This window comes from Acromyrmex echinatior, chromosome 1 (assembly GCF_024713525.1).
Source record: "Acromyrmex echinatior isolate Ae372 chromosome 1, ASM2471352v2, whole genome shotgun sequence".
Classification (NCBI taxonomy): domain Eukaryota; kingdom Metazoa; phylum Arthropoda; class Insecta; order Hymenoptera; family Formicidae; genus Acromyrmex; species Acromyrmex echinatior.
Genome location: NC_141852.1, coordinates 19,183,319 through 19,211,282, shown reverse-complemented (window position 1 = coordinate 19,211,282; position 27,964 = coordinate 19,183,319). Strand labels below are relative to the sequence as shown.

General features: G+C 33.4%; 1 protein-coding gene across 3 annotated transcripts in view; it reads right to left on the bottom strand.

Annotated features, from left to right (window-relative positions):
• The window catches only part of LOC105154894 (nucleolysin TIAR), a 433,573-nt gene that overhangs the window by 155,757 nt on the left and 249,852 nt on the right, over positions 1–27,964 (bottom strand). Inside the window, exon 1 of one of the 3 annotated variants that reach the window (XM_011070685.2) lies at positions 12,718–14,080. The exons of the other annotated variants lie outside the window; for them this stretch is intronic. Coding sequence (XP_011068987.1) covers positions 12,718–12,871 — 154 coding nt within the window. The 5' untranslated portion in view covers positions 12,872–14,080. Of the gene's footprint in view, positions 1–12,717; positions 14,081–27,964 lie in introns of those variants that run through there. 3 annotated transcript variants of the gene reach the window in all.

Sequence of the window (27,964 nt, the reverse complement as noted above, 5' to 3'; positions counted from 1 at the left end):
GTTTTGAAGTACCTACTGGATATATAATTCAAACTATTTCAAAACTTTCAACGCTTGCTGCTTTAGTCCTTGTGTATACGTGCAGTTAAAGAAGAAATATGTTACTACTTCTGACCTTGATATCTTGCATAATATATGTAATATTTTGTTAAACTTGTTATACCAAATTAGTTCAGACAATATATTATCTTCTTACGTGTACATTATTATAATGTTTGCATAATTTATTAAATATTAGTTTTTACTCAAAGTCCATGCATTTATCTTTTACAGAGATCATATTTCCATTGAATGATAAAACAATGTGTACTCAGAAAAATATAAATTTACTTTCATGTGTCTTACAAGTATGTAAAAAGATTAAATTTCCTGTCGCGTATATATCGGTACACGTCATTGTTTTCACTCCGGGTATGTAACATTGGTAACGCGTTAGGTGAATGTGCTATAATATTAAGTGGTATCTTATGTAATACCTATCTACCTTATCTTCAAACGTCGAGCACTTCGTTCCACTATCCCCTCATTTTGTGCTCTTTCTTCCTGTCGTTATCTCCTCGTATTCTCTATCTTCGTTCGTAGAACGTAATTTAATTCGTCGAGCGGAGTAGAGGCATCAAAATATTAGCATATTGATCAGCCTACCGCGACCCGCTCTCTTAAATCCACGAGCGTAAAACGCACTTAATGCGAGCAACCACTTTGGCTGTTACTATAGTGAATGCAATATCCGTCGCTTGGAGTAACCGTCTACTTGTATTCGTTATCTAACAAGTTTTTACATGCATAAAGAAGACACCCATCGTCGCGTACGCAAGTATACGTTCTTCGTTTACAAACGAGACAAGTATATAGGGGAAGTGGTAACAATACTGTATGAATAGATAAATTGTGCAACATGCACTCTTTTGGCAGCCTCGTAATTTTTTCTTCGCTTCTTTTGACGCGACTCAGTTATTTTCTGTACAAATAATGTACTTTGTGAACGGGTCTTCTTATGAACACTCGATAATCTTTAGTTTTAAAAAATAAATTACGTGTCAGTTACAAAGTGCAGATATAGATCATTAATATTACACATGTTACGGTGTTTTTACTGAGTTTGAACTGCTTTACATTTCTTAGAAAACAAGCGACAGTAATACAATATATAATAAATTCTCTATACGTATAGAATTTTTGAAATTAAGGTTATATATAAATTATGTAATAATGTTTTAAAATATTTATTTCCTTAAAAAAAGATTATACTTTTTGTAATATTTATGTAAATAAAAAAATCGTATATGCCTTTAAATGGCTTTGTGTCAAAGCAATCATGACAAAAACGAGAAATATCCCTAAAATCCCTCTGTGAAATAGCTCCATTGAGGGATGGCAACGCGTACGATAATAATGAATTTTCAAATATCGGCACGTGAACGTGCCTAATGATGGCGTTTTAGCGCAGGGACAACGGGCTTTGAAGAGGTACGTTATCCATGCTCGCCCTTTCAAACAACCCTTGAGCGACACGCGACCTCCCGATTAAAGCAAATTTTACGCTAGAGATAGTTTTCGCGTTTGCAATATTTCTCAGCTTTTCAAGCAGCAATAGATAGAATCTACAGAGCGTCACGTATTATCAAAGTTTTCGTTAGTAGGACGAAAATCACAGTTTAGATTACACATTTCTGAAACTATACTTTCCTCGACAGAGAAATGATGAATGGATTTTGATACAAAATGTGATTAGTAGAGAAAACGATTCAACGATACTCAAGTTAAACTAATGAAATTAATATTGACTCGCTGTTACTTGTTTTTCCAACAAAATAATTCAAGTGTAATTTAACGATGCTTGCAACGCAAATTAAATGCTGCATATTGATAAAATAAATTTCTATCAATAATATTATTACCAATTAATGTCAATTAAAATATATAACTTGTATACAATTATTATCAATTTTTAAATACACTATTAAACAGTGCAAAATATAAATGCCACATAAATTTCAAGTACGCGAACAAATATAAATTTTGTTTCAATGTTATTTTTGCGTTTTATAAATTTTTAAATATTTACTAATCTTTATTAATTTTATATTATTTCAAATATATAGAAATGTTCCTTAATCAAAATTATCAATGAAATATTTCACTTTATATGGAACCTAGACAACTTTGAGATAATAATTTCGCAAAATTAAAAAAATAAAATGATTATATATTAGTGGGATTCAGTTTTACCGTATAAATCAAAGCATCTTGGCGTTATTATTACTGTATAACACTTGGTCATTCGAGCAGTCGATTCGATGGCACGTCGAACCAAACGATTTACGGTAGGTCGTGCATCTCGAGGCGCGAGAACTGGACCTGGCCAGCGAACACGACTTCCGCATCCGGCTTACAGCTGCTGCTTTATAGGGTAGGTGTACGAGGGAATGCTCTAGTCACCCAGCCAACCAGCATCGCGCCAGCTAACCAGTCAGCTAGCCAAGCGCTGGTACACCATAGATACTGTACTAGTTTGACGTTTTCGGATCGGTGAAGCAGCTACCATTAAAGGTGAAGCATCTACCGAGGAAAAACATAAAAAGGAACTAGTCATAAATGTGTAACATTCTCTAACACTGACACTGGCGTAATGATATTCTTTTCGCCTATGTGGAAAGAGACTAAAAAATAATGAGCAGGATTACGGTTAGATGATTCTCTTTACCGAAAGTGCAAGATATAAAATTGTGGCTATTCAGCCACAAATGTACAAATGTTTTTATACATTGCTCTAACAATGTTGCTGTGTGTGTGTGTGTGTGTGTGTGTGTGTGTGTGTGTGTGTGTGTGTGTGTGTGTGTGTGTAGAAATATACAATGAGAATATATAATGAGTTTGTTTTATAAGTAAAAAAAAGATTACTCGGTTTTTAAACGAAGTATGATCTCCATGGACATATTTCATTGTGGTTTCATTAGAATCATACTTATTAAAAAATTTTTAATTTAAAACTTGCCCGTATAAGAAAAAAGAGATTATATATAGAATATCATTCGTTTTTATTTTTCTTTTCATTATTTTCAAATCATTAGACTTTTTTTTATTATGGAAATTATTCAACATGAATGTATCAATTATTGATTTATGTTATAATTAGATAAGTCATAAATATATCGTTAGCTTTACTTTTCCAAAATTTTAATTTTTAAGACTTTGATTTCATGAAAATATGTAATGTTGAATTATTCAAGAAATGCTATAAACTGTCTAAACACACGAAGTTAAAGAAAAATTAATTAAAAATTCTTATATATAGAATTGCTCATTAAAATTCAGACTGAGGTTCTTGGAACACACGCTATATAGGTCATGTATAACGACGATGTTTCGGTAATAAAAATATCATCAGTTTCAACATACAATATGACGGAAAATTCTAGATACAGCAATCACATAAACAGTAGTGAATAAATATACTCGCGTGATCATTTTCCGTTCAATATAATACACGTTTAGCGTCGATCGAATTTTACTATGTGTCTTTTTTCCCCGTATCGTCTTTCGCGAGTGAGTCTATTTGATGCCAAATTTTAGATTTATTCCTCGATGAGAGAGAGAGAGAGAGAGAGAGAGAGAGAGAAAGGGGGTCAGATTTTACTCCGCCATTCGAGGCAACCAGCCAAGTTGCACGCAAACCCATGCGGTTTTCCACGTGTATACTACGAGACTTCACGCTGAAACGAACAGTAGAGAAAGGAGAGAATTTCGACGAAGATTCCGATTCATACTTCGTCCACTTCCGCGATGCTTCTTCTATGTATTTCAGCGTCGCCAGTATTGCCGTCCTCGTTCCTTTGGGAGCCGTATACGTAGGTATCGTCGAATATTTCGAACTCTTTGTCCGCGACAATGTCTTTCCTCTTCTCCCTTCCTTGTTCGCTCTCATTCTCTCAATCTCCCTTACTGTACAGTAGCGCGCCATTTGAGGGTGCAAGGGAGTAGTGTACGAGTCCGCTTGATATTACCGCGCTCGGTTTTTACGGGAAAATGGGTTCTAAGCACCGACAACGGACTCGTTCCCGGCTAAAACAATATCATTTCATCCCACGGTACCTAACCCGGCTCTCGCCACCCGGATCACTTGTTTGGCCGCGACAGGTACTGCCTCGACTTTTCGCATCGCATCCCATCGGTGGACTACGACCAGCAGCTATTCGGTCCTCTGGGTCACGACTATACCAGAATCCGTACGACTCGGCGAGTGTAGAGCAGTGTAGTAGGATGAGCAGTAGTCGCAGCCATACCCCTCCGTCTCCATCAAGTTTAACTTGGCGCAGCGAATTTCCAAGTACCGTTTTACGAGTTTTCGTTGCCACTGGGAATAGACGGATCAGTCGTTACGCCGCTCGGCAAATGTTATTCCCGAAGTGAGTACCTCGTGGTATGCTCCCAGCCATCTCCGCGGAGGAAGACTGATAATCAATTTTGCAACGCGATTCCAATTCGTTTGCGACGCATTTGGGGCTACGAAAATGTCGTTAGCCGAGTGGCTCTCGCTCTCATCATTCTATTACGGCGAACGGAAGTTTTTCGGTCTCCCTTCAAATCGGCGATTCCCGATTTGCACGATATCGCTTGATAGATTAGCCATGTTTTTCAATGATTATGAGAAAACAATTAACGAACCCTTAGATCGAGATACCTTTGTGATTTGTACGTATTATATACATATTAATGTATACGTGTAATGTATATATAATGTATACGTTCTATATTTGGTTGATACGAAAAGAAACGCATGTCGGGGAGAGAAATAGTTTTCTTCTACAATTTGTAAGTGTCACTTGCAACGCATATAAATTTACACGGTATGTAAAACGCGTATTCTATTTAGCGATAAGTTTTAAACGAGAGTTATCGCTGTAATATCCAGTGCTAGGTTTGTAGCAAACTGTTACTACGATTTGCATATTTATCATGTCGACTTTGGAATCGGAAAATATCCATTTCTATGCCCAACTCAGCAGAAAATGAAGTATGACTCCGGTATTTTCGGCGAAAGATACTTGAGGTGGTCGGTTTTTCCTTAATGCACATGCAAAAAGACAACGCGCGCTCGAGAAGTAGCTGATTCTCAAAGTAGTGCCAAATAGAAATGTCATCTATTTGAATAGATTCTACTAGCATAAATTTATCACAGATATCGACATTTACTAGACCATAACCTAAATTTCGGAATCGAAATATTAAAAAAAAATGTGATTTCAAAAAGATTAAATTTTAGATGTACCTCTCTATTATATGAGACATTCAAATAAATATAACTACGAAATTCAAATTCGTTTATGAAACATATATGATAATGATAATATGATAATAACAACAATTTAAAATATTCATTAAGCTGACTGGAAAAAAATATTGGCAAAATAAATATTTCAGAAAATTGCCTTTAATTTATCTTAATTTTGGTACAATGTTCGTGAATAAGGATAGTTTTAATGTATAATTTTGTTTTAATAATGTCCTCATAATTTTATATCTCGACTGTGTTCAACTATTATTTTCATTTCACTCCAAGATAGAGGGCAATAAAAATTCACTCCAGGATTATTAATAATAATAAACATCTGAGTTCACAATAGAAAAGATATTCTATTACAACTCTTCTCGTTTGTTATTCCAAGAGAGAATAGTCGACGCGATTAATATACCGTCTCCAAATAAAAGATAAGATGAAGATATAGACAGAGAGAAAACTTACATTGACGTTTTTGTCGTTTCAATTTTCTGTAGGTTGAAATTAATTTAATGATAATAAAAAATTAAAATTTCACATTTCTACCGTTTCCATTTCTTTAATATTTAGTTTAAATTTATTGTTAAAAGTAAATTATTTTGCATATAATATAGATAGGAAAAAATAGGAAATCATTTTATATATTATTTTAGATTTATAAGTTTTCTCACTTCACTTCGGGAGAAAATGTAAATTTTAATTTATGTAAGCGACAATTTATTATGAAAACTTATAAAGATCTTGTATTCATCCTCCTAAATTATTATTACTTCGTCCATTAAGAAATCTTTTATGCAAATATCTTTTTTTTATTTAGACAGATTAATAAATATTTGAATATTTTTCTCTCACATACATTTGATCATACTGCAATATACATGAAAAAGTATTATTGTATTTGTTCTGGAGAAAATTTTTTTTAAGTTACGAGATTATTGACATTTCTTTAGCTGTGAATATAGTTTGCAGCGGTATGTAGTCCTCATATTTTTAGATCCTCATATTTTAACGTGAAAAAGTTTTCTTATGATCAACATGACTGTTAAACAGATTATACGTAAGTGATATATTACAATAGCAACAAAATATAATAATATAGTACACGTTTGAAATAATATTTGTCTAAAATATTTGTTACAAAACCAATATTCGCGAGATATAAGACAGTAACATAATTTAACTAGTCAGAAGTTTACTGTGCAAATTTATAGTACGCCTTCTATTTCTGTTCTTAGAAATGAGTAACATGCATGCAAACAAAAGAGAAGAAAGCTTGTACAAAAATGTATATCGAGAAATATATATGAGACTAACATTTTGCTTTTGTGATTCAAGAAGTTGACGTGATGTAATATATAAGCTTTGATATGTATAATTAAACGCGTTACATCAATTTAGTTTTAAATTTTTTGTATGATAAACGCATTTAGTATAATCTATTTTTAATTTTATTTTATATAGAGCAATAAATTAATATATTTGATAAGTAATTTATCTTTTTTACTGAAATTATATTTTTATAGAAAGAAAAATACTATTTAATAGTTACATATATATATAATTAAATCAATTAATGTGTATATGTAAAAATATAAATATCTTATTTTTTTATGTACAAATAAGTTTTCAAGTAAAAAATGTAGTATGAGAACTTCTGAAATTGTCAAACTTTTCTAATTTCATGCGAGAAAACACTGTTCCGCAAATGATAATACTTTTCATACTCATTGTTCCATAGATTATAATATAATATAAATACTTCAAGTAGTTTAGATAAAGAATAACTACACGGATACTTTCAGAAATTGGGAACAACATAGGAACACATGACATTTAAAAATAAACTGTATTTCTCATATGTAGACAATTCAACAATATTATGAAGCATTTTTGCGATTATTTAAATGTATAATACTTGGTGGTGAAATAAACTGGTTAGAGAAAAAATATTTCGAATAATTCACGTACGCGCTTTGATCTACTGGTTCCAATCCCCGATTACATACTAAAAACAACTGCACAACATTAAAATATCTACGTATTTGTGGTCAATTATTCTGACAATGGAACAACTCAAGTTAATATCATACAATAATATTCAGAATATTGTTAACAATGCTCATAACGAAGAGAAAAACTCAATCTCTCATTTTGACGTATTTAACGAAAGCATTAGTTTAGCTTAACGTCGAGATTTTATTATCTGCATTACGTTTATCAATAATATATATACAAAAGCTATATGCATAATATATCAGATTAGTATTGTAATTTAATTTATTCCTATAAATCCATTGAAATCTGGCATATATAAAGTAAATGTTACAATAATTGCCAATGTAATTGTAATATAACATAATTAATATATGTTTTATTTGATCTACAACGCGTAACAGAAACAATTTTTCTTAATTTTTTCAACATTTATTCGAATAAATAGTGATTTCTGCCGAAATATATAATTTACTTATACAATTAATTCGGCCATATATATAATTTAATGAAAGATCTCTCACATGTTTTATGACTGATTTACTCTCGCAGTCGTAAAGGTTATTAAGCAGCATGTCACTTCTAGAATCAAGGATGCTCCGCGTGAGATCGAAACAAGCCGCAATCAAAGACAGGCGTGGAAAACGTGGAAACTTAAGCTCAGCTGGATAAAGTGGCCCCGTAGCGGATAGTTGGCAAGAGGCCGTGGATGTACGGTGCGGGTGTACGAGGATGAATATAGAAAGGAGGGCTGATAACCGCCCCTGTAAGGTACCTACGTGGCATTGAGAGCCGCGGATGGTGGTGGCGCGGGCTGGCGCGCCAACTAAAATTGAATCTGCGAACGAAACTTTGGTAACCTCGTCAGGAAACCGAAGCTAAAGCCATCCATCGCTCGCGCTTTCGTTGCCGTCGACGCAGCCATCGTCGACTTCCGTTTTATCTAAAAGAATTGTTTCTGCCTCTTGTTGCTTACTCGTTTGCCACTTCTTTCCCGATCGTGCACTCATGCGCATATGCGACAGATTCTTGAGTGTTCCTCGGAGATATATGTGTTCTCATGTCTCGCTAAATTAGCTTGGGACGTGGGGACGTCTGACGATCAAATTATGTTTGACATGGATCAATTTATCGACTGTCGTTAGAGTTCGTTAAACTTACTGAATCAATAAGGAAAACGTTGAAATTCATTCTTATAGATTTCAACGACGAGCATCAAATAATGCAGTGTATTACTAATGATTGGAAAAATAGTTTCTTTATTTTCGAAACAAAGAATTTGACTGTTCATTAGTAAATGTTGAAGTAAATGTCAATGAAATAGTTTTCAACACTAACTGTTCATTATTTTAACTTTCTATAACTTTTATTGGCGTTTATTTAATTAAAACTGTGGTTGGATAGATGATTAAAGTTGATAGTGTAATACCATACTCTAACAGCAAAATACTATATTGCAAAATTCGCGACAATTCTTGTTATTTTAAAAATATTTTTTACGCAATTGCTCGCGTTTATATAGCAATTGTTCTCTCTCAAAATAATATTTTGCGATGTAAATTGACAGTAAGAAAGACTGAACCTTTGCGTAATTCAATTTGCGGACTACAGCATTCGCGAATTGCGTTTAAACGAATTTCACGTACTAATGGCCGCCTCCTTGCTATTACAGTATATCGAGCAGACAAACAACTTTACGAGCACTTACCCTTTAGGTACTAGAATCTATACGTGGAAGTGTGCATCTACCAGTTTTCAGAGGGTTCGGAAAAATCATTGTCTCAGAAAAGCCTTTCAATATCAAGCGAAAGAAAAATCGATCATGCGTATCGAATAACCGTATTGAAATAATTAACATAAATATTCTTTTTCTTAACTGTATATTTTATTAAATTATCTGTGTGTTATAGATATAAGATAGATACCGTATCTAATAAGAGCATGTATTCAAAACATCCTATTCACTATTTGTAGATAATTAATTCAACAGCAATAGTAGCTCGTGCAGATTATCCATCTGACTGGATTGCATCAGTTTATTGCTCAATTTGTTCATTCTGTTATCGTCAATGAAGTATAATGCAGAATATCGTGGTCGTGATGTATTTTGTAGATAAGTAATTACTTCCTATATACACCATCAAAAAATGATTATTGATTTCAATAGTTCATGTTATTATAACTCTGTATTCATACTTTATATATTTTTGTTACAACATTTCGTTTATAATCAACACATCGATTGTAACATTTTTTTGTAACTTTTATTCCAGGTCGTGAATTCTAATTCACTTAAACATAATGGAAATAAATAGATAAGTAAATAAGTAGATAAGTCCATTGTTTGGAAAAAATAATTCTTTGTGTATTCTTATATGTCAATAAACGTGTTGATAAGTTTATAATCTTATACAAGTAACATTAGATGTTTTATTTTCCATTTTCTAAACATTTTTTTTTTATGAAACAGAAGGAAATATATACTCATATTGGGAACATATGTATCCTATATTCACGGAATGTTACTCTTTCTTTAAATCTTTAATGCATACAAAGAGAGAGATGATGAGAAAGAGAGAGAGAGAGAGAGAGAGAGAGAGAGAGAGATGTCTATATAAATACTTGAATACATCTCATATTTTTTTATTAATGTTAAAAAATGTTCCCTCTTTTAAATGTGACCGCTAATTTTCAATTTTGAACTCAGCAAAAAATTAGAAAAAATCGCAAAACTTAATAAGGGCATGTAGAGTCCGGTTACTTTATTATAAATGCTACCCATGTTTTTCTTCACAATTATCAAGTGACATATATTTTTATTAAGTTTTTAATTGCTTATCACGAAAAAGTAGATATTATTAAAAGCGTTTAATAGTTTGCATTTACATAATCAAAGAGCATTAGCTACTCTACTAATGGTAGTTTGTGATGAGAGACCATTGACACGACGACCATTAACATTACGTTGCACCATGTGACTCGCGGCACGCCGAGGTACAATGTAGTACCACCTGACGCAAAACCCATCATTTATAACGTAGTTTTCAGATTGTTTAGATTAATCGTTCTAAAATTATGTCAAAAGTTTCATTTGCAAGCCATATATTAGAATAACATATCCTCATATCTATAGCCTTTATCTTTCTTTTATTATAGCATCTAATATAATGCTGTAGATAAAAAAATATCGTAATTAAAAAAATATAATTTTTTATCTTTGATTTTATATACATTATTTTAATTATTATGTCGATCTAATTAAAGTAAAATATCATATATTACTAATTAAAATAAGTTCATATATATTATATATATTTTATGTTAATATTATGTAGTTGCGACTTTTAGTATTACAAATGTTTGACCAAAATATATATTGTTTATATATTTTAACGAAGTAACTTCTTTGTTGCAATTTCTACTAGTTTTACAAGGAAATTTTTTTTCATTTTCTCCCATAGTTAGTCGCGCTCCAGGGGTCTTATTCTCGAAAAATATGGCCTATTAAAATCTGTAATATACGTATTATATAGTACAAGATATTTTTCGTAAATAAGGCTTCAGAATAGAGACCCCACGTCGGAAACTTTATTGAAACCGGACCTTAATTTAACAAAGTTAAAATATTCAATAACTTTTTCTTACTTTCTCTTGTTTTTTTTGGACCTTACTAACTGTTGTAAATGAATGACAATCTTTTCAAATTTTTGACATACCAGAATAGAAAGACCATAAATACGAATGGTCCATAATTCCTTAAACAGGTAAAGGAATTTTTCTGACAAGGCAGAAAAATTCAAGATAATAGTTGAAAGAAGAAGAAATTCAATGAGCGGGATCCTGAAATCCGCTTTGAGTTGTTTCGCTTGTCGACAATTAGTAACGATTGATCCTCGAAGAACGGAGCGAGGTACGAATCGTCGCACGGGGAAATGTCGTGATGTCGGGTGATTTTCGATAAATTGCATGTGTCCACCCTCGATCACGTAGCCGACATCACGCATACTACGTAGGCCAAGTATACGTGGCGATGTGGCACGGCGTGCCGCGAACCTGCGTCCTTGTTACGCTCCCACGACACGTACGTTCGTGATGTAACGGTAACTACTGCTAGTACGTGCTAAGTATGTGCGGCTAGGGATTGTGCCCTATTGGCAGCTGTACGTATTCCATTCTTAGGATTACGTACACGTATGCAAACATAACGCCGTGCGAAGGCATCGCGTCGTTCGATACATTATCGCGACTTTCCGCGTCGAAGGGCTAAGCGAGAGATGTTATCCGGCTTACGAGGTGCCCGGACGGAGCCAATCGTTTCTGTTCGCGCAGCTCGCCTACCTAGATTTAACGAAGAAAAATTCTGACTTGAACGCCATTTGAGTAGCGTTTACGCCGCTCTGGAGCGGCGCCAAGGCCATCCTTGGATTTCTACGCGCCTGGTTTAATAGCAATTATGCATTTTTAATCGGTGGATAATCGCGGGACTTGAATGCTCGTGACGCGGTTATTACCGGCAGATGTTGTCGCAACGTCTGCTACCTCGAGAGCCGTGCAAATTAACGAGAGCCAGCTCCCGTACCGCGCACAAGAGGATTTATTTTTTTATTGAAATCAATCATGAAGTTGTTGTAAAATAGTTCAGATCGTTAACTGATAAATTGCAATGCGCATTTGAATTTCAATGCAGGAGACAAGTAATCGAGTAGGTCTTGCTCCTACCGTTTTTATCTCCTTTCCCTTCAGAGAGAAGTTAGCACTTCTTTGATGGATATCAAAATTGGAATGCGTTATGATCGCAACTTTGTAGAAAAATACAACACGTTATATGTATCAAAGAATCGTTCAATTTGTACTAAGCAAATCATTCACTTTACAATAAGCAAGAATATACGTTAAATTAAACATTATATATATATTTATTAACTTTGGAAAAATATCTTTGTATAACATATTTGAATTTAATTATTTCGCTATAAAAATTTTCTGTTGTAATTATATATAATTATATATGTTTAAAAAAATACGCATTATATAACGCTTTATTGACATTTTAATAAACATTTTTCCAATGTTTACATAGTAAAAATTATAATGACATTTAATAACAATTTATATAATTTACAATTAGAAAAATTGAATTTTATCTATTCTAAGTAATCTTCCTATCTTTTTATTATATCTAAATCTAAATTATTATCATGAATTTTTCTCTCAAAAATTAAATTTTAACGTTGTATTTAAATGTTTAATATTATATGTAATATAAAAATGATTGATCTCAAAGTGATTAAAATTAGATGATTTAATTGCATAGCGTAAACACGACGTTCACGCGTTGCCTTGAATTAAACGGTATGCATCTTTCTATAAATAATGGAGCCGAATATAAATTTTTTTTAGAACAGCACACGCATGTCAGTGTAAAATAAATTTATAAGTGGCACCTGATTTATTGGCCGGTGTTGGTGTATGGGTGAGCGTAGCTGCAGTCAACTTAGGTGGTTCCATCTTTTGCGGCACGCTGTGTGCAGGTATCGGACCCGGATTCGTCATGGTGGTCATTGTTGTAGGCATCATCAGGGTCGACATGGTCAGCATCTTTACAACGTCGAATTTGTCTCGCCGTGGTGAAAGTTGAAAAATGTAGTTTCGTTACGTGACCGAAACGAATCCTCGAAATGACGATGACACTGAACGTGGTATACGATCGCGATCTCTATCAATATCCTATGATCTGTAACGTGATCGGATTGAGGAAAGATGATAGACGACGCGTGTGCGATTCATGCGAAGTACAAATGGATCGCGAGTGTGCCGCGGAATTTTGTTAATGATCGATCGAAGGAAAGTAACGAATACGGTCGTAATTAAGAGATGGATCGAGCACTGGTGTTAGTGTCCCACGAATATGGCATCACTCGATTGGTATTAATTGCGAATCCGCACTGCAAGACGTTCGATATGTAGTCGTTCGTCCACGATAAAAAACGGTGTGGCTCATCGCATGTTTCGCTTCACGATCTATCGCGTCGTCATGTAGATCGTCGCGACTCTTTCCCGCGTCATTACTTCACGTTGTCACACCAGCGTGGATCTCGAATTTTAGTAGCGGTCAACATTTGCCGCTGCCTCGTTCGCTCGAAACTGTTCGTCGAACTTTTTCACTCGACTTCCAGACGAGAGAATAGCAAACAAACACTGCCGCTTTTGCGAAACTATGTTTGCGAAATCTACAAAAAGTGCAGAAACTTTACGGTTTCGAATTCAGTAACTCGGTAGTTTCTTCGCGAACATCGAAGCGCACAATTCTCTCAAAACGATCACTTCAATCAAGTTCGACGATCTTTCTGTTTCTTCATTCACGCGTCTTCGGTGTGTTCTTTCCTCTCGTTCCAACAATTTCCTTCTAATTTTCCCACGTCGTCCGTGCACTGCGATTCATTCACAAAAAATGTTGAAGCGTGCTTGGTGCACGCGGTTACTGCATGCGGTGGCGTCTGTGCGTGCGAAGTGTAGCGGCGCGCGTCGTGTTGTTAGATACGCGTGCAGAACTCCGTGAATAAACGTCACCGACGAAAATTTATGTAGAACACGACAAACGGATAGATTTGTCCAAAATCTGACGATGCCGATGACGATCGTGCACGAGGGAATTTAACTACGGTGGCGGCGGCAGCAACGTAGGTGGTTGCAACGACGGCGACGTCGTTCTCTACGCTCTCCACGCTGCGCGCGTTACGTCACGTCCGGCCGAGCGTAGAGTCGGAACTCGTCTGGCGGGGTGAGCGCAAAGGGACGCCTGCCTTTGCCTGCCTGCCAGCCTGCCAGCCCTGGACGCCCGCCGTCGCGACGCCCAGAGGCGCCGGCGTTCCCGAGCGTCCGCGGAATCACACGAGCTAAGACGCGAGCCAACAGTCGCTCGTTCGCCGTCACGCTGAAAGGGTTGTTTGATGCGGGAGCCAATGCAGTACTATATGATGATGCGTCGCGAATTATTAGCGACATCGGCGATTTTTTTCCAATTTAATTTTTTACTGGCTTTTCAATGTACGATGCCCTCGTCTAGATTAAATGTCAATCAATCTCCGGGTCTTACTCGAGAGTATTTTTTTTTATAAATAATTTCTTTTAAGCAAATGTCTATCAACTTTTAACTTCAACGACAGTAATTTCCTTTTTTAAGTCTACTAAACAGATTTATAATTTTCTTTTCTAATATTGTATATTGATGATATTAAACAAAATTATTAAAAATATCAATGTTCAAAAATTTTAAATATCATTATTTTAGGATATAAGTCTAGATTTTTTTTGTTTATCTTTATCGACATTCTTTTTCTCAATATTATTATTAATACAATATATTTTATTTTGCGATAACTTTTCTAAATGAATAATAATTTTAAATAAAAATGACCTTTATTTATAATATTTTTACAAAAAAAGAAAACTTTAATATTATTGATTGATGGGATACGTAAATTAATCTTTTTTCTCTCATAATTTCATTTTATTACAAACGTTTTTGTTTTATTAATAATAACAATAGCAAAACGCACAGATACAGATAAACGAATAATGTTGCATCAATCTATCTATATGTACGCGGAAAAATTAAATAAATCCATTGAAGTTTCATATATAATCATTTAAAAATTTAATATTGAAAGGATTTAATTCGGCTTGCTTATTTTGTTAGTATAACTTCTCAATAAAATAAATAAATCTTTCTTAACGTATATATAAAGAGTTTTATATATATAAATATATGCATATGTAAGTGTGTGCGCGCGCGTGTGTGTGTGTGTGTGTGTATATATATATATATATATATGAGTCTAAAAGATCTGTTTTAGTAATATCATTCTTATAACTTGACACATATTGCAAAAATGACAAGAATTGCAAAAGTAATACGGACATTTCTAAATATCTGTCATATTTAACTATATTACATTGTATGCATTGTCAATCTTTATGCATTCTTTGCAACAAATATTTTGCATGATTTGAAGCGTTATGTGTAATTTTATAATTAATTCATTTTTTTACAAGAGAGACTGTTATAAATAAACATAGATTATTATATATATACTATATATGTTATATATATTATATATGTATATATATATATACATAAACATAATATACACGTTTTTGAAAATATAAATTAGCTGAAATATACTGGAATGCTTTGCAATTAATGTCATTTAAATATTTAGTGAACATGATGAAAATATATATTAAAAATATTTCAAATATTGAGATATTGAAAAATAAATTAACTAATAACGTTTTTTATTTTTTAATTGATAAATTTAAGAAAATATTTTAATATTTTTTGCCACTAGAAAAAATGAATCAAGATTATATTTTGCGTGTAAATAAACATTTAAAACTATAACGTACATGTATATAAAAATAATTGTTACTTTAATATATTTATAAAATCTTATATAATATTGCAAATGTTATATAACATTATAAAATATCATTTTTAAAAATTAAATATCTATTAAGCTATGAAGTTTTTATTAAAATAATTATTTTGATATAAACATATAAACATTTTAATGTTTCACCTCGTAATTATTTCAATATTATCAATTAATTAATAAAAAGTGCACTTTAATTGCTATAAATGCATTTACATTAAAATAATAAAATTAGTGTGCGTATAATTTGTTATTATTATACATAATAATTGTCACATTACACAATCTATTCATGAATAAAGTTATCTATAAGAATGTTATTTGTATTTTTGTATTTTTGAAAGTAGGAAAACAAACAAAAATAAATAAAGAAATAATGATATTAAAATAATAGAATTTATTTTGCTCTTCAAATTTCCCCGATAATTTCAGAACAATTTCGATCTCCTTAGTAAAGCTATATCAATGCTCAATATCTCTATTGCGTTCGAAATAGAATAGTGCAATGTGTCTGACCCAATGCGGCCCGTATCTACTGATCCATTAAGTGGCGCCACTCGCTGGTAGCAGATCGAACTAGGGTGATTGCGATGCTAAGCTTGGTCCAAATACCGAAAGGATTCCCCCGCCGTTTTCGGTAACATTGATGCAGGGCAAGGACAGGAGTTACGTTTATCTTATTGACCGCTTCTTGATTGAAGTTGGAAATTACGAAGGAATGGAAATTTACGAGTTCTTATGGTTCTTATGTAAAAATGAGATAATTTCATTTGTCTGATGCTGAGATTGAGATATTAAAATCTGGAAAAAAATTACAAAAATACAAAAGATATGAATTTGTAATATGGATCCATGTTATATAATCGTATAAATGTATCCTATCAAAATCTGTCGGCAATTATTAATTATCAATTTATGTACATATAAATATTTGTGTACACACACACACACACACACACACACACACGCACGCGCGCGCACATGGATATAAGTAAACGCAGTCTAACATTTACGTAAAAAAATATTTTTGCAATTAATTGAGGAAGTTGTTATTTTTGCTAGTTGATAATTAGACGGTATTCATTAAACTTCGAAATTGCAGTTTATTGGCGTTTACATTTTGTATTTGCGACGTAGCCGTTCGAATCAATTGATATACGCAAGAGGTAATTTTATGTTTTCATGCATGGTCTAAAATGACATTTGTGGTATTAATGAAAAGTTTCGAAATGCTTCATATAACGAAGCTTTAAAACATCGCGCACATTGATATCATCCTATATTTAATCTCTGGTATTGTCGCTAATTACAGAGTTAACCGTTCTGTAATTTGGCGCAAAAGCGATGCGCTTTATTCATGTAATTTCATAATAAATAGAAACAAGCAAAATCATAAAGCATATTATCATGTGATTAAATGGAAAGTCAATGTTTAGTCTCCACAATTTTAATATCAAATTATAGTTTCTGTAAGCTATTAATACACTTACTTAATTTGTTAGATTTAGAAAAAACTTCTTTTAGATACGCTATTATTTATGTTCAAATTCTTTAAATATCTAATATAAACTACTTCTGTTGTCTTTTTACTTATATTTACTTTTTTACAGATTTTTATACTAGCTAACCAAAAATAATGTATTTTACTTTCTATAATTGTTTTATAACATATTTAAAAACTTGCAAATAATAATTAATCTTTTATGGCAGATAATTTTATACTGCTGATAGCAGAAGACACAAAACTAATCATTCTTTGCAAGTTTGTAAAAAATTAATTATCTATACAAAAATAATTATAATTAAAATAGAATCGAATTTGAATATTGAAGAAGATTACATAATTTTGCGCTTTCAGCATCGATATCAGAGAATGCCATGAGAAGTGAAATCTTGGTGGCTTGCAGACAACCTTGGCTCATGTTCAAGCTTATAAATAATTCCGTTTGTGGCCGCAATTGCAGTATTTGCCGACTGCAAGGCGTAGAGGACAAAGTGACATGTGAAACACACGGTGACGCGATACTGAACATAGGGGAATCTATGAACTATTGGCATCAGACATTGCCAAAAAGGAATCTGCATCAACTGATATTTACTGCAATACAGATTTTGCTGTTACTTGCTTTATTACAACAATGACGTCACTTTTCATTAATCCTTTCCGCAGGATGACTTTGTCATATTTCGAATTGTATACTTTTTATTTATCAAAAGAGAATCTTTTAACGCATTATAAATTGTAGAAAATATCATTATCTGTTTCAAGTTTATAAGTTACTTTTTATTTTTGTTTATTTATTTTAAAATAAATTCAAAATAAGTAAGTAAATGAACAATATTATAGGAATATTCTTACACAAAGAAAGAAATTGTATAATACTGTTATAAAAAATGCTAACGTATAGGTAAATATTATTAAATAAAACAACGAAATATTATATAAGACATCTCAATAAAGATTATATTATTATCTTCCTTATTACTACACCCACGAGGATCAACTTAAAGCATGTTACGTTGCACTAGACAAGATTTCTCATTATCTTAGAATAACGAAGACCCCGATAAAATAGCGCAAAGTCGGCAGATACATCATTGCAATTATCCGTCTTTTGTCATATATTTTTAAGATTACAACTCCTTTCCCTTTCCCTCTCCCTCCCTCCTCTCTCTTTCTCTCTCTTCATATCTTTTATGTTTTTCGATATTCGTAGGGTTACGTCAGAGTTAAACTAAATTGATTGCAGATAACATGGTAGAAACACTGCAACGATGTGACCTGAGCGATTTTTATTTTCCGCACATTAGTTTAAATTCCATCATAAATTGGCTCTTTCACGGAAGAGAGATCGTAGATGATGCTTTAAAACGAAGCGAGAACCGATGGGGAAACGTAGAGTTCCGTGATGGAGGGAGCTAGAAGCGAGAGACGAGAGGGCTGAGCTTACACGCAGATAGAAGATAGAAGGACGGAGGATGAGCCTCAGGCGATTCGCTCGACATCGCTATGTTGCAGTAATTGCAGCTAATTAAGAGCTTGACTCTCTTGTCTTTCTCTCTCTCTCTCTCTCTCTCTCTCTCTCTCTCTTTCTCTCTTTCTCTCTCTACTCTATATCCTAAGGCCCCACACCGGGCCTTCTCCAAAGGGCACGTGGTAACCTCTGTGTACTACGTCTTTCTATCCATCTAACCGCCGCCGTCTTGTCTACCATCTACCGTCGGAAACAGTATATCAAAGTGCCGCTCTACCGACTACCGTGATCAACGAAGAGGATGTTTTGCAAGAATGGACAAATATCGTTTCTTCTTCGACCCTTTAACGGCTAATATAATTGCTACCGTCTAATTACGAGTGAGATACTATCGAATACGTTACTGCAGAATAGATACCTTGCACGTGCAATGATTGAGATTAACTACTTTGGAAAGCGCGCTTATCTGAACTCAATATACATAACAAGTGACTAGCCGTATAATAGGCGGTAAAATGATAGCGAAATTTACCCAATATATTCGCAATGCAGAAATACAATTACATAACATTAAAAGTTTATTTAATCATTATAAAAATTGATGTATAATATTTTATACTATTTATATTATTTTTTTAGCATCAGAAATAATTATTTACGTCTATTCCGAGTTGAAAATAATGTTTTATACTTAATTGCTATTACGTTTTTAATTTATTTCCCATGATTTTGATATGATTTTTAATTTGTAAACATTATATAAAATACTATGTCAAAAATTATAATCTTTTCGGTGTTAATCAGTATTTAACAAACACTGAAGTAATGATTGTCAACAGTTTTTGGATATATTATGTTAAAGACTAGTTTAAAATTCATGAATTCTGAGAAGAAAATTTTGTATTTTATGCTCGACATAAAAATAACGCGTTTTACGTACGGCATCTGACAGTCATTCATAAAAAAAAACGTTTTCTATGGTAAAATATGTAGGTATATGTTGAGCAAAATAAAAATGCAGTAATATGTATGGATATTTTTGCATCAGAGACTAAAAATCTAGGTGAAGCAATCTCATCATAATTTTTTTTATGAAGAGATGGAAATAAATGTAAAAATAATAAAATTCTACCTATTCATGGTACATGTTTATCTACGTTTTCATAAATTTGTGCAATTCTTTTTTAGTCGATTATTATATTCGTATAATTCCGAAAAATATACTAAAAGTATATTTTTGTATGCTATCAACCTTTCAAAAATACTGTAAAAAATCTTGACTTAACCTAAAGAAACACAAATTTTTTCAGAAAATAAGATGAAAAGAGGAATAACTTGTAAATATATTTCGATTAATATATTATTTATAAATTGAAACACATGAAGCATTGATTAGATCATTCAACGATCTTACTAATTGCCAAAAATATTAGCGATTACAGCATTCATCATTATGCAAGCATCTGTAATATTGATTATAGATGATGACATTCCCAGATGTCTAATGGTTGTATTGCGCGATATGTTCTATGGTTATAGTAGCTTAACAAGTCAGTCTCTTCGAGTCGGGATATTGTCTCCCCGAGTTTCGCCGTCGTTACCACGCTCGCTTACGTTTGATCGATGACTCCTCCATCGGGCTGATAGACGACATCGGTTACAACTTGCCTTGTAGTAGACGCAGGAAGTTCATACGTCTATTGCGCGTACACACATCTGTCAGCCTTAAGATTAACGGGACAGCTTGTCCACGTGGTTATCCATATTGGAACATATACGAAAATTTATGAACGATAACCTGAATCCTTCTTTTTTGCATATCACGAGATGAGTAATTTGTCATAAATTAGATCCAAAAATGCTTTTCAAATTTACTTAGATATTACTATAAAAGCAAGTAGAAATAAATTGTATGGAAACATTGGATGTTAAATTTTATGCTTACTCCTTTCAGCAGATTTCACAACAATAGTGTATAGTTAAATTTGAAATCCACGTCAAATACATAAATAGTAAGAAGTATATTTTACAAAATATATTTAGTGTGGTATAACTTTTATTATTACTAAAAATCTGATAATTCTTGTCTCGTAGTTACTAAAATGTAATACAGTCTTTTTTACTGCATTACATATTATAGCAATTAAAAAGAAGAAGTCTAGATCCGACTAGGAAGTAATAAGTTCACCTGCGTGTTGAATTTTTCGTGCTTCATATACTCGCAGTTTTCTCTTGAAAGTAAGTTCGTGTCCACATGGTAAAGAGAAACCGAGATATTATGTAATTGTAACTTTGCGTGAGATATTATACAGTTACAATAATTTTGCATATTTTCTAAAGTACTGATATACTACAAATGTATTCTTTTTCTTATCATATTACGCCTGATAGCACGCTGTGCGTAAATATATATGCACATATATATATATATATATATATATAATATGTATGTTTATTTACATAAAACAACTATCAATATGTACCGAAAGAAAAGATCAACACATGCAATTTACTCTGCAAACAAGAGAAATGTTTAAGAATAATTAACAAGTAAAAACTAAAAATTAATTTCGAGAAATTAATTTAATGTTATATCAGTAAACAAAAGAGATTATTTCTTTTATTGCAATAATTTTAATTCTTTTCCTTTTTATATAGCATATTCTGTATATGTTAAGATATTGATTTGCGTTCATTATATAAGTTTCATTTACAGTTGAAGGAACAATATAACTAGAACTCTCGTAACTAGACGCCTTGTGTATTTTGTAAGAAAATTTCAACGAGAATTATTGGATTTCTGTGCACGCATAAGTAAAGACATACACGCATAGATGCGCCATTACGACCAAGATGATATAGCGATCCATCCAGCAAGTAGTTGGGACAACTTAGTTCTCGTGCGTGCGAGAGTTTCCGTGTCTCTGTCGCTCTCCCCTTCTCTCGTGGGTGCTTGTTCTCGCATGTACATAGACATACACACTAATGCAAACACATACAAACACACAAATACATATATATATATATATATATACCATCACGTGACGTACAACCCTGTTCGTGGGGTAGACAGCGGCTAATCTACGTGTACGAAACCATTTAATACACAGCAGACAAAGGTGGACTCCCAACACGCGCACGCATACGTGTGCCCAGTTTCGAAGGTGTGCACATCATATCTATAGAGAGAAAGAGAGAGAGAGAGAGAGAGAGAGAGAGAGAGAGAGAGAGAGAGAGAGAGAGAGAGAGAGAGAGAGAGATAGTAAATGGTAGCAAGATAGGAAGCAGTCAATAATTCACGCATTACTCTCGGTTATTATGCTACTGTGGTCTGCTGTGGCCGTGTGGTCTGCGATTCAGCTTTACATTTGCTTTACTAACTATAGTATCGGTCGAATCGCGCATACGCTGATTTACTAATTCGTAACCGCGTACCACGTCCGATAGAACTCTATCAACTTATTCATGGAAACTCACAAGCAATGCGTTCTTCCTCTACGCGCCCTCCCATCCGATTTATGCTCTCTCGCGGAATGCTTGCCGTGAGAGTGGTCCTTATAGGTATACCATCTCGAATTGTTGCGCGTACGTATCTGCATGATAATGGAGCACGCGGATACCTCTTGGCTGCGATCACATCTTCGAGCGGCGCGGTAATTTCCAGCCGTGCGCAACGTCGAGATGAAACATTAGACATTTCGACCTAGTTGCAGCCAAGATCGCATCGCTAAACGGAGCTTGCATCGCTCAGAACGTTCTTGATTCGTTTGTATCTGGTCTTCCGCTTAGCTTTCGCTCGGTCGCATCAACACTATGTAATGGAGAAGATAGATGACGATCCATTTTCTAACGATCGTCCACGTATATGTTACAAACGACTTTAACCAGCAGATTAATCAACGTACTGGAATATCTTGACACTTGTGTGATTGTGCTAAACGAAAGATAAATGTTGCTTAATAACCAACTTTATGCAAATGTGTATTATCTTTTCGCAAATTTATATAAGTTTAGTAAATTATTCATATAATACAATTTTTAATAACAGTATTCTCACTATATTCTTTTATGTAACTCTTTATTGCATATTATTAAAATGTTTGCACATTATTAAGAGATTAATTGTTTGCACATTATTGAGAAAAAAATCTCCGTTTATAATCATTGACTGTGGCGAAAGCGATACTTCCTCCTATGTTTCCTTCTATGTTAAGACCTGATCCATGAAAAAGTAAAACATGTCTTGCCGCTATTATTTACCTTACTGTGACAGTGAAGAAGAATAAAGCAGCAACGGAAAAAGAAAGATCACTTTTTACTACGTCTGAACAAAAACTCTGGTGTGTTTGTCTTACGCTAATTAACTGAACATGAAATATTTTCCACAGACGCCTGGGGTCTTCTAAGTCGGAAGTCAGGGAAGGAAGAAAATAGCAAACGGAAAGGAGAATAAGTAGGGAATAGTTGAGTCTATTCAATATTTTCTTAGTTTGTCAATTTTTCCTTTAAAAAAATAAAATTAATTATTAGAGCTATTGAAATGTAAAAGTTATAAATAAACAAGTAGGATAGAATCTAAACAGTTATGAATTTATTATATTAAGCTTTTTCGAATAATTACAAACGCGAGAAAATTTTCAATATAAATATTGTAATAAACATTTTCATGTTTAACAAGTTTACAATCTAATCAACCAATATATTTCTTGGATAGATTCTACAAGTATTTCAACGCTTTTGATATAAAAGTTTTTAATATGTTGACACGAAACCTCTCTCTTTGATGATCACTTTTGAAAGCAGGTGTTTAAGATCAGGATGTTTATATAATTTGCGGAAGTACTGACGTGTAATTATCATAAGGGTGCTCGTATTTTTTATACAGACGTTGCACAGTGCTACAGCCATTTCTCTCAAGATCATTTTGTTTTTATTACACGGCAAATTCGTACTTAAAATTCATCGCGTAATACTCTACATTTACGACAACCTTCTGTATTCCCCGTCGTCCGTATTAAAATAATAGATATCGAGATTCCGTTTGATAATCGATCTTGCAAGATAAACAACGTCAAGTCCTTCACTGTGTTTTAGGATCATTATAACGGAAGAAAGGAAGAAAAGATAGAGATCATTGAAGAAAAAGAATCGCGTTCCATAAGTACGTACGTAACCGGGAATTCATTTTCTCTTAAAACGTCGGCGGGTTCCTTTCATTATAAATATTATTAAACGCCGGAGGTCCTTTAGACTCAGCGATGTTCAACATTTGAAGCGTCGAAGTTTTTTCTGCTTTCTTTTGTGAGCTTTTCGTCGCAACTCTCTCTTCCTGACCTACGTCTTTTCCAAGCGTTACCCTTGCCGCTCTTCATCCACTAAAAAGTAGCTAGCTTTATGCGAAACGTTTGTCTTGATGAAGTTGCAATCTCGTGCGATTCAAAGTTTTCTGGTTCGTGCGGCACGATTTTAATGACAGTTTCAAAAAATGTAGTCGTACTTATATGTAAACATACAATATGTGTGGACATACGACAGTGGTGTACGTGTGGGACGACAGTAAAGATCGTGCATGGATATTCGTAAGATTTACTTCGTCTGCCTTTACATTTGATGCTTCTAATTAACCCGGTAACGCGATAATAACAATTATCCGAGTACGAAGTTTCTACGGAAGTTGCTTCATCGCCGCTTCGTGTGTGTGTGTGTGTGTGTGTGTGTGTGTGTGTGTGTGTGTGTGCGTGCGTGTGCGTGTGCATATATATGTGTTTCGTATTTTATATATATGTATACACGGTCACGTGTGCACCTGTGAACTCTGGCATATACTTGTTCGGTAACGTTTGACGTGACGGCATTGCGCCGCATATGTTTCTCCTAACAACCCTCGCCTATCATCCGTAGGTAGTAAATTTAGGTTTATCCGGGATATCCACGAGACGTTGTAGTGTGAGAGTTAAACGTCGCCTCGTTCTCTGGTTATGTAACCAACTTTGCTGAGGTCGTAGTTAGAATTACTTTCGTTGCAAAGTAACAGTTTGATTAATGAAAACGTCGCATCGATTGCGGTTGATGAAAATAAATAACAACGAAGAAATAACTTTTTTTTTTATTTTTTCCTAAAAGAAAAAAAGTATTACATAACAAGATTTGTTTTTTTTATTTAGAAAAAAAATTAGTACCTATTATTTATATATTTATAAAAAAAATTATTACTAATTATAAATTCGTCTCTTCAATGAATCAGATCTAACATAAATTATTAATTTTCCATCAGTAATGTTGGAATGTAAAGGCAAAGGCGATTTTTTTATAAATTTTGGTAGATAAATTTAAATTAAAAAAAAAAGATATCAATTCAATTTCCATAATAATAAAAACTCGTTGAAGCTTTTACAAATGTGTAGGAATCGTTCAGATTTTCCAGTTCGGAACAATACAAAAATCTGTACTGAAGTTCACAAAGAGAGAGTCAAGTTTAATTTAATTTAATTTAATTTAATTTAATTTGCGAATGAAAGGTAAAAATTTCATATTGTCAGAAGGCTAAGTTATAATTTTGAATATTGTCAAATATACATGCGTGTAAAATATGATTCGTTTCAAGAAGCCTAAGGCACTACGATTTTTGCCGCTAGTTGACAATGTCAGTGTATGTCAGTGTACCTGTCTGTGGAAATCGTACTTTTGTCTGGGTTCTGGTTTTGCTCATGGGCGCGAGGATACGAAACAGAGGAACCGACAATTTACTACCTTTCCGTCCTAGAAAAGGTCCGGATAAATAAGAGAGCTGGGGTCTTATTAGCAGATGATGGGGACGCTATGCCCTCCCTCCATACTTCTTCAGGAAACAACGCTGCCTTGAGTTAACGGAACAAAGACGCAGAAAGACGTCGGTGGATGAAGGTAGTTTGTCAACCCAGGGCTTATTCTCGGTCCAAGCGAACCTAATTAAAGCTGTACACTTTTCTTTCATTACAGCTTTTCTATTCGCTGTACCTCCTGCCTCAGCTTTCACATTTATCTTCTTTTTATGGTAAATGGTCCATACGATATTTGCTATTCATTATTTATAAGCCATTAATATTTACTATTTTTACTTTTCCTTATTATTGTGTATTCGAAATCTTCACAATAACATCAAGTGATTGTTTTTTTTATTCTCATATTTGTACTTTATTTGCACAAATAGAGTTTACAAACTAATAAATATTTTAGATTTTAATAAATATTTTAGATTTTCTAAAAAAAATGTTGATTTTAGAGATTGCTTGAAAAGTAAGCTTTGATATTGTAACTTTTAAACATTCATTATGCGAAAATTTATTATTTTATATAAACGAATATCCATTTCATAAATAAGTTCCATTACATGGGGATATTTAGCAATTTAACAACTTTTGTACCTTTTCTTTTGTACCTTTCGCGCGATAAACACAGCATATAGAATAGGAACAAAAAGGTGGCCGTGGTCAAAAGCGCCTTGCTGATCCGCTCAATAACGTTTCTTCGCAGAGAAGTAGCTTCATGCTCCATGTACGAAGAACGTAAACGTATCCCTGACATGGGGTTTCAGCCAGGAGTTCTGCACTTGCTTCGATACGGTTCGCTCGCCCGTACGTTCCACAACTGAGTCCCAGCTTTCGGGTGAATTAGCAACCGCGCGGCTAGCTATACTTGAGCAGTCGTGTAATCTCGCGTATAGGCTGTCCCTTTCATAAACGCGCTGGGCATTGTCGGTTGCACACGAATGCCTGGGTACCCAGTGGTTACGGTAATGAAATTGCTACGCTACCCCTACAGCTGATATTATTCCGCTTCCAACAGGAATACCGGCCATTGCGTCGGTTGGTTTAGGGGCCAGCCGAGTGATATTTCGCGAAGTTTCCTCCAGCTATTCGCAAGCTCTCTCCCATTAAGCACGTGTAGTGTCCGCTCTATCTACCTGACGGACACGTTTGTATCCTACGGCAAAATGTGATCGTCCGAACTACTTACGATAACATTACCAATGGAGTATCGTTATAAATGATTATGTTGTCACTCTTATTTTGATGGACATTAGAGTTTGAAATTCATAAAGAAAGAAAATCAGTGGAAAGTAGAAGTTATAATTTATCAAATACCTGATAAATCAAAATTTAGAAAGGGCTTGTTTAAAGTATAAACATTTCATAATTAATATTGTAAAAACTAATAAAAATGATATTGTTCTTCTGCTGTTTTATAATTCAAATAAATCACAATTGTAATGTTCGATTCAGTTAAAAGTGTTCAATATATGAGAAACACAATTTTATGAATTTGAGTTTTTTCGAACAAACGCATAACATTTATCACAAAAATAACAAGTCGTGCGGCTGCAATAGATGATATTTTTTACAATTTTTTCTGTAATTAGTAGACCAGCATTGTGAAATTTAATTAATGCTACTTTAGACAACGCTTGAATGGATTATTCTATATTTTTGCGAATATATAATTCGGCATAGGAAATTTATATCGCGTCATAAAGCAGTTCCTATTTATTTTAAATTTTGTGAGTGAAATGAGTAATGTTGAAATATTATGTTTTATATAAAACAGCAAGCGGCGTAATATAGGATTGAAAGTATAAATTACGGGGAAATTTGTAAATGAATCATTTGAAACTGAAATATGAGCATAAGCTGGCTACGACCGCGCAGTGAACATTCCAGTTCTGTGCCTGCGTAGTCAATATTTACCTGGCAAACGCCGTGCAATGAATTCGTGCAGTCTGTGCGAAATGACGTTTTATGTTATGTTTACATTTTCATTATTTATTTTACGTGGTATCAGCTGTTCACCACGTAGAACTGTTTAACGTAATTCAATGAAAGACGACCCTTGACTTGGTCGTTTAGACGGATAAGCTTAATAAAGGATTTTAATATACCTGTCTTAATTAAAACGTCAGTCTAATAAAAAGTTTCATGTCTTTGTATTATACTATTTTTATATAAATTAATTATATTTAAAAATTAATTATATTTTTAATTAAATTAAAGTTCTTAATAAAAACATAATATTTATTATTTATATTTAAAGAGGTACGAATAATAATCAGTAAATCAGTAGATAATTCTAATTCTGATCATCTTTCGTCTAATAATGTAAATAATAAAAAGGATAATATTTCATTCCTATTATTTCATTAATGATGATCGGAACTGATTTCATCAAATAATGTGGTAGACGTAACGCGAGTTATCGCTACGTTTAATGGCACGATCGCCGTTTTAATTATAGCGGTCATGCGATAT